The 20047-nt window shown below is 33.6% G+C and overlaps 1 protein-coding gene across 2 annotated transcripts; it reads right to left on the bottom strand.

Moving 5' to 3' along the window:
* Nucleotides 1–2243: 2243 nt before the first annotated feature.
* Nucleotides 2244–11703, bottom strand: LOC140878820 (uncharacterized). Of its 2 annotated transcripts, XM_073282450.1 has the most exons (14): nt 11565–11703; nt 11411–11459; nt 10157–10267; nt 8808–8905; nt 8639–8722; nt 8380–8513; nt 7270–7342; nt 7142–7187; nt 6923–7032; nt 6437–6544; nt 6304–6363; nt 6018–6079; nt 4306–4618; nt 2245–3474 (listed from the first exon to the last, which is right to left on the bottom strand). In XM_073282450.1, exons 1-14 carry the CDS (start codon nt 11625–11627, stop codon nt 2782–2784), a joined length of 2004 nt encoding a protein of 667 aa, XP_073138551.1. In that variant the 5' UTR covers nt 11628–11703; the 3' UTR covers nt 2245–2781. The 2 variants fall into 2 exon arrangements, with proteins under 2 accessions (XP_073138554.1, XP_073138551.1); XM_073282453.1 differs by lacking the exons at nt 11411–11459; nt 11565–11703 and adding an exon at nt 11087–11400 and having other exon boundaries at nt 2244–3474.
* Between the last annotated feature and the right edge of the window lie 8344 nt (nt 11704–20047).

The raw sequence follows: 20047 nt of genomic DNA, 5'->3' as shown, positions 1-20047 counted from the left end.
GGTTAATTAAGAATAGGGAAAAAATTATTGTTGATATTCCAATTGACATGAATCACATGATTGTTGTCCAGACAAAAAGATGCGTACACATGAGTATATACAGATTGATTTTTTAGTGGACCTCACATCTACAATTAAATATGAACGCTCATAAACTTCTTTGAATACTACAATAAACATATATAACATGAATTGTCCTTGGGTGAGATCTTCTCTTTTGCATGAGTACACACTAAACATATATAACATGAATTTACTTTGGGTGAGAATTTCTCCATATAGTGCATTGAAGGAAACTAACATCGAGGCAGAAGCCTCTTATAATATATGAACTCTTATACAAAGGTTGATACGTTTTTATAAACTGTTTTGATTTAATTTGTCTGATTACATCAATGTAAATTTATAAATACAATTCTCAAAATATACTATGCTTCATGTGGGTTATTGGACAAAAATATTGTTAGAAAACACAATTGCATTTCTCATCGGTTGACTTCCATTTCAATTAATTTCATTGTAATTTTGTTTAATAATCAACATATTCTTTGCAAATAATTAAAATTTCATATTTATTGTAATTTGAATTAAAAATTAAATTATTTACATACACACAAAGTCCTACATCGGTTGCTAATTTATATTAAATATTTAATATATGAATTTACAATGCATATTAAATCTGTAAAATAAAGTAAACGATGTGAACATGCTGATATTTGGTTCATGTTCCATTAACTTGTTAATGTTTTGATGTTTTGGGAATAAGTGAAAACAATTATATATATCCAACAAAAATGATTGACTAGGTTATACAAGTTGCATGTCGATTTGGAAATTTGTCAATGGTATTGGTTTAGGTACACTATATATGCAAAATTGATTTTCTTATATATGTTTCTCAGTAATTAGTAATTAAATTTTTTTATACATTATATCTCCACAGCGGATGACTGTTTTTTTTCATAATTTTCAAGAGGTATAAAATACATAATATTGTATGTTTTTAAGATGTGAGGTTGAAAATAAATAATTCCCACGGTACTAAGCATACACCAATCAAAATTTACAATGTCATTAATGTTATCTCTATATTTCTGGCTTCGTTTTAAATGTAACGTTTAATGTCTCTCACATACAACACCCGTGCTTTCTTCTTATCTATACTATTATATAAAAGATGAGCACACTATAATAACTATTTTGAGGACACCAAAATTACTTATTTCATGATTATTCTTTCATATCAACTATCCACTAAATTGTTGGTCTCAGGTGCGGCATCACAAGATAGAAACTATGAAAATTAAAGAATAAATAGACACCAATATTTACGTGGAAAACCCCCAAAAATTATTAGGGTAAAAACCACAGGTAAGATCAAAAGATTCCACTATAATATTTGAAGAATTACAACCTCTCTCTGTGTTTCCAAAGAGACACTCACTCTCTTATACAGGAGAAAACCTATCTCACAAATATATATAGAAATATTTAGGAGAAACAAGAAACTCAAGCTCGGATGATTTGCCTGAGAATGGGATGATCTAAATGAAGGAAAGAGGCACGAATTTATAGGAAGATTTCCTCCGTGTGAACCCACGTAACAAAATTCACATTGAATTTCCTACACTGCACGTGGTTCTCTTTTCAAAGTTTTCAGCCCACTTTCATGAATAATTAATTTCCATCAACGAAAACATGTCTTGACTTTTCAAAGGCCACACTTGCCAACATAAATCCCTTTAACTCCTCCATATTTTACTTTTAAAAAATATATAAATACAAAAATGATTATCCTATCAGCTATCCACTAAATCTCTTTCACTCCTCCATGTTTTACTTTTAAAAAATATATAAATATAAAAAACTAATCTTTTAGATACGTTTTTGTGTGTGCATTTTTCGCTAGTTATAAGAATACGTATTAGGGTTTTAGTGGAGTAACATGTCTAGATCGGGTTATTTATTTATTCATTCATTCATTTATTTATTTATCCCAATGGCGATTGTGTTCTAACATAGCTGATTTACTTAACCTCAACGGACCATTCTAAAAATAATTTGGCCTATTTTTCGTGGAGGGAGCGGTTATTTCTCTATGAATAACCTTCCCAACTTCCACTTCATATGAATATATATATATATATAAAAACAAAAACAAAAACAAAAAAAACAAAAAAAACAAATGAGTGCCGAAGCTCATTTTCTTCATGTAACAAACATATATCAACACATATCAACTGTGTAAACATTTGAATGGTGCAAATCGATTCCTTTCCGTTCCTGATTGATGTCAAACCATTGTGAAACATTACTATTGCCGGAATGAAAGTCATTAAATCAACTACAAAAAATCCTAAATAAAGTCATGCTTTACTCGATTAATTATGAGATATTCGTGTCAAATTGCCGTCACTGGGCATGCTATATTTTGCAGCCGGGCTCTTTGGCACCTTTGGACAAAAAGTAAAGACACGGTAGAATAGCACATCTATCTCATATTTCAGAAGGATGATGCATGCATGAGTTCAGCAAGGACTACTCCCCCCTCTATGTCAAGCTCATGGCAGATATGCATCTGTTTGAAGCATTTTAACGTAATGTTCTGGAGCTCGCCTGAACATAAAAATTTGGAAACCCCGGATTCCATGATGGTCAGTTCCATGCACTCGTTGAACTCATCAACCAATAGCATGCAAGTTCCATGAGGAGAAAGCGATCCATGTCTTGCTAGTACTGGATGGAACTTCCGTCGTTCGATATGCAACTGGGCCACTCTCACTTAAATAGAGTAGAAAGCAAGGTCCCAACAGCTCTTGGTACTTTGCCCTTGCCTTGCTTATCTTCATCAATCTTACCTAAAGAAGAATTGTGGTTGGAAACACGTTCATTCGCAACAGGGCATTTCTTATATATTCCTTGTGGTTGATCCTTCTCTTTTTGCTTGTGTATCGTTTTCACCACTTCAGAATGAAACTCTGCTAAAACATTATATTGCTTCTGGGAACTCTGATGGTACTCGTCATCGTTGACAGTTTTCTGTATCGTGGTTTTTTCCTTGTATTTCCCTGATATAGTGTTCTCTAGCAACTGATAAGTTTTCGATCTTGCTCTCGGTTTATCCTCTATACTTACCTTGCTATCAGTGTCTCGAACTAATTTGTACTTGGGTTCCATCATGTCCTGTGTGTTTTTATACCGAGTTTCTTCAAGGACTTCCAACTTGTATAGTGGTTCGATTGATGGTATGACGTCTTCTCCGACTTCAGTCATTTCATCCATAGCATCGCAAACCAGAGTGTTCATTATTATTTTACCAAGGACAAACCTAATCTCACGAATGTCTCCTGCTTTCAGCAAGCTATAATCTATATCTATACCTGTCTTGAAAGCCTTTAGGGATCTGACATCTTTCAACAGAATGTCAAAAACATCCTTGACTCGTCGCCCCAGTTTTTGGGGCACTGAAACCTGAAATACAAAAACAAAACCGTCACCCTAATAAATGCTCAAGACTGTCCTGAACCCACATCACATGAAACTCACTTTAATGTCATCATGCTTCAATATTTTTCATAATAACTAAGAAACTAGATTATTTAATGGTTCCCATGATCAAAATTTGAATAAAATAGCTTCAAAGATATGTAGTATGAAAAGAGTGAAAAACAAAGAGTGGAGTCCGTTCTGGGAAAAAGATGTTGATATTTCTTCTTGTAAATCAAGTCTTTTAGATAGCATGAAAATAAATGGAATACTGTCATCCCAAGTATTTTTTAATTATTAATAGTCGTAATAGCTTCCATCGATAGAATCTGCAACAAGGGTTCATGGATAAGAAACTCAAAATTTAACAATCACAAAACTTCCCAGAGTCTTGGTTAAGACTTCAATATCTATCGAGTAATGCTCACGGCTTACAACTGTAGTAGTTGTAGGTCAATTAGTGATATAAAAAAAGGTGCAAAAAAATAACTCTATGAAATCGCAGCGCGATTCTTATTTTATGTACCAAACAATTGCTGAGATGAAACAATTCCTTCTGCTTGAACCTTAAATGGAGTTCTTGAGGGTTGTGTTGATTCACAGATTCAGAATCTACTTAAGCTGGAATATTAAAATGCATGAGAAAGAAGTGAAAGGAGAGAAAAAAGGTGGACGACAGAATTCACGTGCACAGAATAACATTTATGGGAGCATCTTAAATATTGCAAGCTTGAGATATATAAACTAGCATAGCCACTCTCACACTGGGTATTTCGAAAAATGACTACAGAAAGAGTAAGAAAATCGCCTACTTACCAAACCAGAGCATGAAAATTCTGGGAACTTGGCCATTGACTTCAAGAGGCAGTCCATGGTGGTGAAAACATTAACAGATTCTTTCACTCGCACAGAAAAATCAGTAATTCTTTCTGCAACCTCATCATCTGATAGGAAGTCAAAATCAGCTACAATTTCAGGGACATACATTCTCACCACTGGAGCATGTTGTCTTGCCAAATTAAGACTTTCCTCCCATGTTCCACGACAAAAAAGGGAAGCAAGAGTCAAAGCCACGACAACGTTTTGAGGATTATTATACAATGCCAGGTGAAAGGCCAATAAAGCAACCCTGTCGTATTAAACACCAAGGAAAATGTTAAAAATATTTATCCAACTGTTAATAAGTGTAGATAAATTTGTGAGCTAAATTTTATTAAACCGTTTTTGGAAGAGAGAATGGAAGCGTGGTTAGGACTTAGGTACAATCTTTACTGTTTCAGAAATAGTTGAGAAACACTTCCGACTATTAAGGTATGACTTCAAGACCAAGTCTTGGATAACCAAAAACTTTAAAACGAAATTTAAGCAACCACTGAGATTCCATCTGAAATGGAAAAGATTTGACCTACGTAAATTGGATTCTGCTCACAAAATGATCAGCGTGAAGCAAAATACATAAATAATATATGTTCATTACTCGGGCAAATTAAAAAAATATATATGTATGTATATATGAAAGATGATAGTTGAGTAAAACGCAAGTGTGTTACACCTTCCATAATAATAAAAAAAACATTTATGTTATCAACATCAATTCACTAGGATGGCACTTCGCTTGTGGGAAATATCCTTGCACGAAAAACGTGACCTTGATGAAATTGGTTCCCAAAACTATATTAGAATCAGGTCCAGAAGGCAAAGTGCTATGCTTTAACGGGTCACAGTTCTCTTTTGTTGAGTAAAATATGTGCTTATGGTGTCGGACACGGTAACCTTTTTTCTGAGGGAGAGTGCTTATTGGCAGAGAAAAATCCAAACGAGGTCTTTGTGAAGTAAAAGTCTGGTAAGTCCAAACAAGCTTCTAATCAATAATATTAACGAGGATCTTACCTTATCATATGCAATTACCATTCAGGGTGGGTGGAATTGTGTTTTAGGAAAAAGCAATCACATTCCATGGAGGTTTGTCGAAGTCCCAAACTTTTCTGGTTGAGGTTAGAAATATAGCTATATATTAGTGAACGTGGTCAGTCCATGTTTCTTCAGCTTACAGCGTAAGGTAGTGCTTTTCCTTCCACAAGTATCACCATGCTTAAAAAATTTATAACTTATGAGTTATGACGAATGTTGATGACTTATAACTCATCTCACACTAAGGTCTCAGATTTGAGACGAGGTTTCAGGTTCAAAATCCAATTGTGATACCTCAGCTCAAAAAAAAAAAAAAGAAGAAACTTATGGCGAATAAATACCTTGGCATAGTCAATTACTCACTTACACATCAAAATTTCTTTTCCGCCTAGCAGCCCTTTCAAAATGATTACATCAAAATAGGTTTAGACAAAAGCAACCATTTTACCAAATCTCACAACTTACCTACTACTAAACCATAACAATTACTGATAGGTATGTCCCCATGAGTCTAATAGCACTTACGAGTTGAAAAGAAAAAATAATAAACACCCACAAAGTTTGCGAATATGCGTATGATGCCAGTATAAAGTAAACTATTAAACAGAAACACTCACCACAAACATTCATCACAGGGACGATCACATGTAATCAACTGATCCAAATTGAAAAATAACTTCTGAAAGGAAATAAACAAACTATGGTCACATATTCAAAAAGATAGCAATTGAGGCAAAGTAAAAAGGAAAAACAAAATAATTGAATAAGTCAGGACGAAAACAATGATGATGTGAATGTACACACACACACACACACACACACATACACATACACATACACATACACACACACACATAGAGGTAAACATCCATTTCTGCCCTGCAATAGGCAAACACAGCTAACCATTAGCATTGAGGAACGTAGGCCAAGTCCATCTTTTGCTTGTTTTGAAAGGTATGCAGCCTACAATATATTGATACCACATCAGATACTTAAATCTAAGATATGCAGATTTCGAAAAAGAAAACCAGCTTACATTAAATGGCAACAAAATCTCTAGCAGATTGAACCTTTGAAGCAAAAGGAAAGACGCCTCTGCAGCCCCATATGATAGCATATAATTCATCTCCAAATGTATTCTAGACTGCACGAAAATAATAAGTCATTTCCAGAAGTTGCCCAATCATGAAAAGGATCTTAAGTGGTTTCATGAAGAGGAAGATAGACTGTAGTATGTAAAAAATAATGGTAATAAGTATCACAAGGAGAAAGAAAATGTAAATTAAGATACAACATGAAGAAATGAAAGAACAAATCCATTGGACCAGTGGTTTCATGAAGAGGAAGATGGACTGTAGTATGTAAAAAATAGTGGTAATAAGTATCACAAGGAGAAAGAAAATGTAAATTAAGATACAACATGAAGAAATGGAAGAACAAATCCATTGGACAAAATATCAGTGAAATGCTGCTAAAAAAAAGATCCAGTGAAGTAGATACGTTACAAAAATTTCATAATTACCACGCTAAGGTCAGCAACAGACGAAGAGAGGTTATAAATAGCAACCACAGCCTCCCTTGAAAACGATAAGTCCAGACGAGCTGCAAGTCTCAGCCCCCGTAAAATTCTGGCTAAAAAAGCGTCATGCAGAACTCCAATTATAAGTACTTCAATTTGCTATTCTTCCAACACAATTGATAGGATAATGCATTGTTGCATAAAAGCGTTTAATAATCCTACCTTGGTCATCTTTGAATGACAAGTGAGCCGGTATCACAGTTCTTAGCTGTTTGTCAAAGAACAACAGTTTTACAAAAGGATTTATATAATAAAACAAATGAATTATGTCCAAAAGAAATACAGCTTACCGTCAAAGACGTCAAATCTGCCATTGCACCGGTGTAATCAAATATTGTGTTAGAATAAGGATCATAGTATAAGCTATTTCCAAACAGAAATTAGCATTCAGTTAGTTAGAGTCTTGAGAAAAATATGAAAATTATGAAATGAAGAAAATATTTGCACTTCATGGTGTAACAACAGTGTAAAGCAGTTCACCAGTCTTGTGACAGTTTAATGTAAGCAGAACAATCTGGCACAAAATAGCTCCACCGGGAATTCAAATTATCATCTGTTATCATACCTATGCTCACGCGAACAGTAAAAGACAAACAGTAAAACAATTCCTCAAAGTGTAGGAAACTATAAAATAGGCAAGAAATCCTACAGTCCGTTATGTGCTGGAGCAAGGATCGAGTTATGGGTCAATTAAAGGGAATAATTGTAAAAACATTCCCCAAAGTGTTGGAAACAGTAAACAGGACTACAAATCCTACACTGTCATGGTCTTGAGTCAAAGACCGAGTGTTATGGATTGATTCAGGGAACTGCTAGATCAGTAGATATTCCTAGCTGGGACTTCCTCCCTTGTTTATCAATCTTGCCAGAATGATTTTGAGGTTGTCAATGGTGAATCTCTCACAAACCTGATTATTTTCCTTCCAAGGTTCATGATTACTTTCATTGGGCTGCAAAGGGCCTTGGTGTAATTACACACTCTCTAACTTTTTCTTCCTCAAGTGTATCAGGGATGAGGCATCATGTCATGTATCTGGTCGAGAAATCAAAAATATGTCCAAAGGGCCAGAGCATACCACTTCTTCAAGGTCATTTAAATTGCTTTCATTGAATTTGTAGTTGCCTAACACTGTAAGTACTGCTCCAGATGCATTCCCAAAGTTCCAATTAGAATGTTAATTTTGTATAGGAGGCCATGAAGATTGAAGGTGTCCATAAATATGTTTTGTATAAGAAGCAAAATAATTATTTATGAGTTTACCAGCTAAAATCATATTACAAACATTGAATAATAAAATTTAATACCCAATTGAGGCTTCGAGCATTCAGTGTACACCCCAAATGAATAAAGGAAAATTTTAATATTTCAGATTCAAACACCAAAACAATAAATATCGGACCTGTTGACTGTAAAGTCTCTTTGCAAGCAATTGTTCAAGCGAGTAAGGTCTTTTTTATCACAACCAATCGGAAATTTAGAAATGTGAATTTTTTTGCTACTAGTATGTTCATGTTCTGTATCAAAACTTGACACCTGAAAATGATAGAGAAATAATTTTGATGAAGACACATTATTAGGATTTACTTGACTGGACTGACAACGAGACTCCGAATGGTTATGAGTTCAGAAGCTTGATGAGCTAGATAATGTACACTAACCTCCACTACAGAGCCATTTACTGCGACCCTGCATATTGGAAATCTTCGCCCTACAATTATTGCAGACCGAAACTTCTTTTTGACCTGCAAAAGATACAACCGAATATCAATAGCTTGAAGAAATGCTTTAATTTACCAAAATAAATAAGCTTAAGACACGATCTAAAACCTGCTTTAGACTTGCTGTCGTGATGACATCAAAGTCTTTTGGTACTTTATTAAGAAGGAAGTCTCTGACACATCCCCCCACTAAGTAGGCTTCAAACCCTGCACCAGTCAGCTTTAATAACAAGGAAATACAGAGAGCTTGCATCATGTACTTGGTCGCATACACACACACATACATCATTGTGTGTGCATTGAGAATATACAAAAACTTTATGTGTAATGTGAATAATAAAAGGAGAGAGGTCAATAGTAGCTACTTTTGGTGAGGCTTTTTTTAATATTCCAAAAACGCCCATAATTTGTTTTATTTTTTGTTTTTTCAACTTTGATTTACTTTTTCCTTTTTAAAAAAAGAAACTTTAAACTTTAATTTGCTTTGTTTTTTTTGGTCGAACGTGTGAAAGTTCGTTCCATTGCACCACGATCCATAAATCATTCAACTTTATGTATTCATCCATCTTTGTTAGAAGAAAATCACCCATCTTCTACATTTTGTGTACACGCATCGCGTGTGCAGTGCACGGTGACTAGTATAAATATATATCATGAGTGCGAATGTGTATCTATATTTATGCTATACTCATATACAAGTTCATATAACTGCATACACATGTAATGTATAAGCCACAAAATCAATTTCATTGCTCAAAAATTTACACAAGATTGAATGGATACTTTCAATATTCTATGTTATATGGTATAGGTCCTGAAATATGATTCCAAAAGTTGATTACTACCATTAATTAAAATTAAATAAACTTTCACCTTTCATGTCAAAACTAAGCTAAAGGACTCCTATGCACATGTAAAAACTATGCAAGATGATGAACTTCACCAATAACAATCCTGGCATAGAAGAACTAAGAAAGTTCCGCTAAACAACAAGGCAAGTGAAAATGGAAACCAAATGTAAAAGGAACTCTGTTATAAACCATGTTAGACACTAAGACTTTATTTACATATTATTGATTTTTCAGGCAAAAAAAATTAAACTTCTGCAATCGTTTAAAGGTATCATTATACCTTCCCATCCTTAAATAGTAAATAGCAAGGTCCTAACTCCTAATCTCTCGACAGTGAATGTCAATGCCACAGGATAACGTAATCACATCACAGGATCAAATCACAAGAACTTTCCAGAAACAAACCTATGTTGCAGCCAATATCATGGCATGTTCGGAAGCTTGAGTTTATTAAAACCAATGGTAGTTAAAATTTAAAGCTAAAGAACTTAACAGTGTAGATAGTGTAAGGCTATCCTAAATTTCATCAACATGAATACAGAGGGGAGGGAGGGGTGGGTTGGAGAGTACAAAAGCTGCATATAACTTTGCAAACTGGAATAAGCACCTGCCCTATGCAGCTTATTTAGAACTATCCGAGAAGAAAAAGATATCCGTGACCTTGCTATCCCAAACTCCCTTGAGTCCAGCTTTCTCCATTTGGAAAAATCAACATGGCCTAAACGATTGAAAAAATTTCAATTTTAACAAGAAAAAGACAAAAGAAAGTTGAAAATACTGAATATGCTAGGCCATAAACACAAGAATAAGAATCAAACGCACAAGAAAAGTTTTCTGAGTGGTTGAGCCTTCTAAGATTATCAGTAACCTCAACAAATTTCTCGTAAAGCCAATAAAGGATCATAATATGCCACCTCTTTAATTCACATATAAGGATCGAAATATGGTGACTGATCTTGTTTAGAACTAGACAGTTTCTCCACGTCAATAGCATGAATGGTATAATTCTTCCATGATATAACTTGTCTATGGGGACACTTATGGAAACCAAGAGAATCCTGGTCCATTTCTTCACAAAAATAGCAATGCTATCATCTGCTCCTCATGGGCAGACCGGCAGAGAAACGAGCCCAACAACCGACAGGTAATTGAGCACCTAATCTAGGGCCATCAGCCCTAGATTGCAAAGGTGGAGAAGAGCATGAGATTCATTGGCATAAAATTTATATCGTTCATGCTGCTGAGAAGGCAGAAGGTTCTAATTACCAATAAGATTGATGACGGTTGTCGTGATAGATAGTTTCAGCCACTTGATTGTAGTTATTTATTTTTTTTTGGTTCTTTTTTTTTTTTGGAGGGATGGTTGTAGACTTGTAGTTATCTCTAAATACATAATGAATATATGAACGAAGACATCTTGAAAATTTTACAGATCTATACTTCTTCTACTTTCTTTTTTATTTGTTGTCATCTATGTCCGTTGTGTGCTACAAACCTCCAAAGTTGGGGCACCCTCGGAATTGACGGGATTACATACCTATCATTTTAAGTAGTCACATTGAGATAATTGTCATCCAGGAGTGAGATGTCGTGCCATTGGCCTCTTTAAGGGGCAGGCAATGTTGTGATACCAAATGGGTTCCACCGAAAATTGTGGAACGCCTTATATGTTCGGAAAACTTTGCCACATAAAAACCTACTGAGCATGCTCTGTAATCGGCATTACCAGTGTGTTTGCATTTATGAAAACAGCTCATGCCACAGGAATGAAGACAAAACGCATCCATAATCGAATGAGACGCCTCTACTCAAAACCATAACTTGTCACAACATTCCAAAAATGAAAGAGAATATCACACACCCGTTGCAGAAGTAAACTGAGCTCGACTCCTGCTTCTAAAAAAGCTGTACTGCAAACTCAGAAACAATAAAAATTTCCCATTTAAATTCGAAGATAGCTACACGAACCAGGTATTTGTAGAAATGTCTAAAAGAATGCATGCTAAAGCACGTACCTGGATTAAGGGTTCTAGGTGCGAGAGCAAAACTTTGCCTTTGCCGGCTTGCGACAAAGCCATTAGAACGAATTTGATCAGTTGCCGGGCATGTGAAGAACGACTAGGAGCAGAGCCAAGAACAAACCGCGCCTGATGGAAAAAGTGGAGACTCTACTTTACCATTTTTATTTATTTATTTATATTTTGGTTATACTTTTGTATTTATATTTTATGAGTTATTTGCACCAAACATGAAATATTGAAAATGCATACTTTTTCACTATGAAATTTTAATAGGCATCTTAAACCCTGACCTTTTAAAAAATTGGCACCCTCGCCCCCTCAGATGAGTGATTGTTGCGCACGCGCCCCTCATACGAATGGGCAAAGATTTTGATATTTTTTTTTGCACCAAATACCCCTTGAAATATTTAAAATGCATATTTGACCCCTGTGAAAATAATTTTTAAATCTATTCAACTCATAATACATCATTTTTATTAAAATCTAATTATAAAATATTTAGCAAACACTTTTCGTTTTATTAATTTTATTTTTAATTTTTAATTTATTATGATTATATAATTATTTTCTAAAAAATATTATTATTTTATCTTGTTATCATTATTTTATTAAACTTTTTTCGTGTTTCCAACTTTTCAATTAAAAATACATTCATAAACGAGATTTAAATACCTAAAAGTACCAAAATATTAAATCAAAATGATAATTTCATGCATATTACTTTTCAATTTAGGATTATAGATTTTTGAAACAAAATCTAAATTTTTTAAATGCATTGCAGAATTTGCATTAAATAATAATACACAATATTTATTAAGATCTAATTATAAAATATTTTTCAAACATTTTTAATTTTATTTATTTTTAGTTTTTATTTTAAATTTATAATTTATAATTAATTTATTTCTAAAAAAATTATTACTTTATCTCGTTATCATTATTTTATCAAATCATTTCGTGTTTTCGACTTCTCCATTAAACATGATTCATAAATAAGGATTTAAATATCTAAAAATACCAAAATATTGAACCAAATGATAAGTTCATGAATAGTACTTTTCGATTTAGAATTATATAAGCATGTTATTTTTTTTTTATTATTTATTACAAATTGTGCAATGCATATTCTCGAAAAATTTAAATTTTGGTTCCATAATATATAGTACTAAATAGAAAAAATAATATGTTTGAACTTATCGGTTTGGTTCAATATTTTGGTACTTGAAATTATTTTAATACTTGTTTATGAATGCATGTTTAATGGAAAAGTTGAAAACAAGAAGAAAGTTTAATAAAATAATGATAACAAGATAAAATAATAATATTTTTTAGAAAATAATTATATAATCATAATAAGTTTAAAATTAAAAATAAAATTAATAAAACGAAAAGTATTTGCTAAATATTTTATAATTAGATTTTAATAAAAATTGTGTATTATGTGTTGAATAGATTTAAAAATTATTTTCACAGTGATCAAATATACATTTTTAATATTTCACAGGGGTATTTGGTGCAAAAAAAATATCAAAATCTTTGCCCAGTCGCATGAGGGGCGCGTGCGCAACAATCACTCATCTGAAGGGGCGAGTGTGCTAATTTTTTAAAAGGTTAGGGTTTAAGATGCCTATTAAAATTTCACAGGGGAAAAGTGTGCATTTTCAATATTTCACATGAATTTTTGATGCAAATAACTCTATATTTTATAGAACAATATATATATATATATATATATATATATATATATATATTACTTCAAAATTGTACAAAATAAGAACAATCTCACTGACAATATTAATTTTATTAGTTTTATTCCACTTGCATTCATACCTTTCTCTTCAAAATGTTCTCATTCCACTTCTATACACACGTTTGTGTATAGATATTTGATATATAAATAAATAAATAAAATGAAAATAAAAACTTAATTTATTCAGTAATATAAAAGAAAGATAAAGCAAAATTAAATAACATTAGAGACCGTAAAATGTATTATTTTTCTAAGTAGTTAATTTATTGAAGAAGATGTGGATGGATGAAATAAATTAAAGATCAGCAAATAACCTGATTTAATTTAGATGAAAGCATGACTGTTTAAATCTCGGGCTAATTTTCCGCTGTCAAATAAATGTATTCTCCATGTAGAAGAATTAGAGCTTGCTTTTAAAATATAAATATTTAACTTTTAAACAATAAAACAACGAGAGTATGAAGAAAGTTAATGAGAGGAAATGACGAAGATGTTTGGTTTTCAATTATTTGGCAGTCGCGAGTAAAGACCCTGAAATCAATTATCTTGAAATTTGGCATAATTTAGAATAATTATTGAGATATTAAAATAAAGAACAATGTTATTTACACTCCATTTTTATTAAACACATTTTATTTATTATTATTTTTACCATAAACTAAGAAAAAACACGTGTGATGCACGTGAGAACATCTTTTATTGTCGATAAGCATTGTTATATAAATGAGTTGAGATGAGATGAGAAGAGAAGAGAAGAGAAGAGATTAATATTTAATTAATTAATGATTTTCATTGTATTTTAGTAAATAGTAAAATTCAATGTAATATAATATGTACAAAATTTATTATAAAATGAGTGCAAACAATATTTGTTCAAAACAATTATTTATTACAAATCTAATTGAATCTATAGTTATTGAAAATCATGGTTATAATAAATATTATAATTTTGTATAAATTAGACATTCAGAAAAATATAGAATTTGATGTCATGACATATTTAATAAAATAAAATTGAAGAAAAAATATAATAATACATAGTGTTGAAAAATTATTTTACCACTTCTGTTTATGTGAACAATCTCACTCTCAATATTAATTATATAGGATAGAGGGATTATTATGCAAAAACGAATATTACAATTAAATTAATCACCTAAATATCATCTATATATAACATTCTCTCTTAAATGATTGGTGGAAAGTCAAATACTGCCTCGTTAAAACTTTATCAGTAAAATCCAGTGAAAAAAATCTGAACGAAGGAAATAAAGTACAACAATTGATATTCCTCCCGATTTCAATCACCGAGGTCATTTTATTGATGAATCCTTATCTTATGTACCAATTTCTTGAATGTTAATGTCGGTAATGCTTTTGTGAATAAATCAGATACATTGTCACTGAAATGAATTTGTTGGACATTAATATCATCTTTCTTCTAAAGTTCGTGCGTGTAGAAGAACTGTTACGAAATTTATTTCGTTCGATCGCCTTTAGCATATCCTTTCTTTAATTGTGCAATGCAAGCAGAATTATATTCGAATATAGTCATCGGGCTATCTTTTGTTGTTGGTAGTCTATATGATTCTTAAATATGTTGTATTATGGACCACAACCATATGCATTCTCAGCTTTCTTCATGCATTGCAATGATCTCTGAGGGATTTGATGATGTCAATGTTAAATTTTGCTTTGTCTACTTTTAGGATATAGCAGTGTCCGCTCGTGTAAACACATAACCTGTTTGGGATTTGAATTTATGTGGATTTGAAAGATAGTCTGCATCTGCATATCCTATTAAAGAGAAATTTGATTTTTTTGAATAAAACAAACCCATGTCAGTTGTACCACGAAATTTTTTTTAAGTCAAGTGTGTTTTACACAGATTTTTATTTTAATTTTTCAAATACGCATATAGATGTCAAAATGAGCCAACGGGGCGGGCCGATCCATAACCCGACGTAACCCACAATTAGGCGGGCCGGGCCGGGCCAACCCACCTTTTACGCGGGTTGGAAAAACACCAACCCAACCCACCTATTTTAGGTGGCGGGGCGGGCCAACCCGACAGGCTCACGTGTAAATTGGCGGATTTTTGCGAGACAACCTGCAACCCACCACAACCCACCATTAGGCGGGGCGGTGCGAGCCGGACCACCTTTTAGGCGGGTTGAAAAATTGTCAACCCAACCCACTAATTTTGTAAGGCGGGGCGGGCCAACCAGACGGGCCTAGCCCATTTTGACACCTCTAAATACGTATTTGTGCAACTTTTTATTTTAAAAGTTGAGTTTGACATTTAATTTTAAAATTTTGGAGGGATTTGTGAGTATTTTAAGTTGTCGGACTTACTTTCGGCCCATAGTTTTTACTTCCAAACTTGAGCTTCAAAATCCTTTGTTTTTTCTTCCCCTCTTCTCAAGTTTAATGCAACTGCATCCCATCCCTAACCCTCACCTTTAAAAAATCTGCACACTTTTTGAAGAAAAATTTGTCATTCGTTCCTTCTTGAAGGCTAGATCTTTTCCAACGTCCAGATTTCTCCCTACCAATGAAGAAAGACAAGTTTTAAACGCTTTTGAAACCACCATTCAAGAACAATATGTAATTTGATATGAAAAATTGCATATTGATGTGTATGCATTATATATGGACTTGAATGTTTGAGAGATTTTGCTGAGCATGATGTAGTACTATGAAACGTGAATCATTCTCGATGTTTTGGTGTAAAGATTTTTGAAGAAAATTTTTTAATCTGAGTATTTTTGGTATGTGTATTTGAATGAAAAGTTTTGATTCAATATTTTGAAGTTTGATTGTTATTGGACGAATTCTTTTCGAGTTTTTGAAATTTTTCATAGGTGTGATCGATCTTTTCAACGTTGATTACATTCAAAAAGAGTTCGAAGAGGACCAAAAAAGGATGAAGAAAACGAAATTTTTTTATCATGCGCCACTCCCTGCATTCGCAAGCAGCAACCCAGGCACAGGGGCACCCCATTTTGGGTGCCCCCGTACCCGGGGCTGCACAAGGGCATGCAAAAATGCGTGCTCCAACGCCCCGGGGTATGCCAAACTTACCTTTTTTCATCTATTTTAAGTTCTAAATTCATGTTTATGATTTTTTATGAAGTTTTAAACCTTTATAAGAGTTTGTATGAAATGATTTTCAAGTTTTGATGTCAAGAATGGAAGGAACGACTCACGTGGATCGGTTTAGTTAAGTATTACATTATATGCTATAATTTCTTCATGAAAGCTATATTTCTTATAAAAAGCATGAAATGTTATGAAATTTTTAGGGACGTGCTTGGTTTCCTTTCTTTTAGCATGCATGATTTTCAAGCACAAAAAGTTAAAGGTGTGGCATGATGTCATGTTAGATACAGAGAAGTTTCATGAAAGAATGATGAAGGTTTATGAAGTTCATGATGTTTTGATGAAGCTTATGAAGATGTTTATGAGGATGATTTTAAGATGATGAATGATGTTATGTATGCATGTAACTATTTTGACGTCTTGTGTGGACTTGTGGTGGTAGCACTGGATTGGTGCCCCGGGATGAGCTCCGAGGAGAGTCTTTCCAAAAGAATGAAAGTTTAATGTGCATATCGGCGACGGTCGATATGAGACTGTACACATATTGACACAAGGATGGTATGGGCTGTACCAAATTATATGCTTGTTGCCGTGATCACGGGACACAAAAGCTCTAACACATATTGCATCACCCCAAAATAAAGCAATTGACTTTATTTGCTATGCATGATTATGTTGATAGACAAGTCCAATGCATGTTTTAAGATTTTATTATGTATAATTTAATATATATGGATTCATTTTGAGTCTTTAGACTCACTAAGTTTGAATTGTGCAGATGAAAATGAAGAAGTTAATGATTTAAAAGTTGATCATATGACCGAGTAGTCGAGGAGACGAGAAGGATTTGCATGATGTGGATGTACGAGAACCATATGTCAAGCATGTCTACGAAAGTTATGCATTTTATTAATGTTATACATGTTTATTTGAACTCATGTTTTAGCATGTTATTTTAAGAGTAAATCATGTTTTAAATACGTTATTTTGAGATCGCATATTTTATAGTTTTTAGTTTTGTAAGTGTTGGGATCGAATATTTGTGTAGAGAGGGGGGAAGGGGGGGAGGGGGAGTGAATACACACTTTTTAAAATATTTCAAAGATTTTCAAAATTTTGCGAAAAGTCTTGTTAGGATTAGCTATCAAGACTAGTTTATTTAATCTCAAAAAAATTTTAGACCACTAAAGTAGTGTGGATAAATACTCCAACTATTTTTTTGATTTCTTTATACTCAAACAAGCACTTAATAACAAGATATATATATGAGCAGTAAACGTAAATAAGACAGGATATATGAAAGTTCGAAGCAAACTACTTTTACTTCTATCCTTCTTCCACGTAAGAATAACATTTACTAGAAGAACTTAGTTTATACAACCCACTTCAATCGTAGTACTTATCCCTTGTCTAGATTGGAAATCCTAGTACACAATACAATACAACAATAAGTAAAAAAAAGTTGTATTTGAACGCATCCTAAGATTAAAAATGGTGAGCAACTCCTCTTCAACAGTCTGAGATGAGTAGTTGGGAGTTGACTCTTCACCTTTTGTTATCCTTGGATGATCAGATACGTAGTTATTACGAGTGGGATGGAAATATGAGCAAATAAGATGAATCTTGCAAAGTGCTCAGAGAATGCTTTGATTAGCTTGTAGATCATTGTGTGAGACTCTCTTGTGTGTCTCTTGTTTGCATCCTCTATATATAGACACTCTTGAGCAATGTTCGACTAATATCTTCATTAAATTCTTGACTAAAAAATTGTTAATCCTTCTGTATGTCTTCATAAATATGAGACAAGGTTTTGACAAAATTGGGTGGGAGCAGTTCTGTATCATTGAAGTGAACTTCTTGTAGGTTCCACTTTTTGTAAAATTTTGAACGTTAAAGGTAGTAGAATGTATGGTTTTAATTGTCTGATCTTTGAGACGTTAATGTGGTGACTTATCATGAACAACCTTGACGAGGATGTCTCAAAATCAATGGAACTTTCTTCAAAATATATCTTCAAATATTTGTAGCTGTTAGAGCAGTTGAGTGTCTGAAACTTATAAGGCAGTCGACAGTCTGACTGAACTTTGAGACTGGTCATTTGTTGCCTTTAAATACCAGACCTAATCTTCTTGTCTTGTGTTGGTCTTGAGGTACTTAGAGCAGTTTGAATCTTTTGTTGAGTAGTCGAAAGTATTTGAGTAGTCCTGAATGTTTTCTTGAACCTCTTGAGTAGTCGAAAGTCTCCAAATTGTTTTACAATACATGGTCATTTAGACTATAACAATAAGCAGTTGTTTGTAATCACCAAAACTAAGGGTCCTAACAAATTTTCACTTTTTGGTGATGACAAAACCTATGAACTCCTTAAATATGATACGGTTAAAAAGTGATGCTCATGGCTTAGGAAATTTGAACTTCATTGAGATGATGAAAGTTCAAATGTTACAAGAAAAGTAGTTGAAAGCCTATTGCACATACTGAGAAACATAATCAAAGATGAACTATCTATGGAGCTGAGAAGATCCAGTTTCTTCTTTAGCCTTTCTTTCTGGCTTCCTCTTTCCTTCTTATATCTTTTTCTTCTGCCCTTATCTTGGAATCTTCTTCCCCCTTTTTTGGCATCACCTTTTTGAAAATATTCAATGATTTCATGCAAATGAGCGCCAAAATTTTCTTCCATTTGATTGATTCTGGCTTCCATCCTCTTTTCCGATTGAAAGATTTTTCCAGACAGTTCAGCAACAATTATCGTGGAGTGAGATTTGACTTCCGAGATCTTTTGCAGATGATCGAACGTTTGCTTTAACATTTGCTAAAATCTTTTTGGACTATGCTTCGGAAGTTCTCCATGACATAGGAATCAACGACATTCCTAGTTTCAGTACTACTTATTAGGGATCTGATGGCTTCCAACTGGGATACATATATTCATTTGAGATTGGTTTGTCATCCAGTGGAGAATCAGGACCAGCTCTTTTGAGACTTCTTTGTAGGGCACTAACTAGTGGCCCTTATCTCTCGAGAGATGCACTTGCTCCGAGCCTGAGGAGGAAAATAAAGGCCTTGCAGTGTCTTGATGCTGACTGCTTTCTAGAAGAGTAAGGAAAGTTAGTGGGGGTTCCCTGTTTATGTCAAGAATTGGAGATGAGTCCCTATCCATCTCTACGACTGGCGACTGGATGAGCAGCAAGGAGTCCATCAACTTGATTGGACTGGTTAAAGGGGTGTCTGCTTGTAGTTCTTGATTGGAGACGAGAGATTCTTGTACTTTTTTTTGTTTCTATCTGCTCGTCCTAGCTCTCAGGAAGTTCTCTCTCTGTCAAATATTGGACTACTTCATCTACAAATGTCAGAGGAACTTCTGGCAGTGGGATTTTGACTGTTATTGTTGAAGTAGGAACATTGGAGATTGCAATAGTTTGAACAATAATGGATTAAGTACCACCAATTGAAGTGCTTGCAGCTGCAGTTGGACATGCAGAGATTCAGGTAAAATGGGTACCTGAGCAGAACTTGAGCTTGTGACAGGTAGATGGGACTTGCGTGGTGATGGTGACTTGGGAGTAGATGGAGGTGGAGGATTGTCATGACCACCATCATATTTCGACTGGTTTACTTCATTGGA

This window comes from Henckelia pumila, chromosome 1, assembly GCF_033568475.1.
Source record: "Henckelia pumila isolate YLH828 chromosome 1, ASM3356847v2, whole genome shotgun sequence".
Classification (NCBI taxonomy): domain Eukaryota; kingdom Viridiplantae; phylum Streptophyta; class Magnoliopsida; order Lamiales; family Gesneriaceae; genus Henckelia; species Henckelia pumila.
Note: the sequence above shows the minus strand (reverse complement) of the source record. Positions and strands in the feature narration are given on the sequence as shown.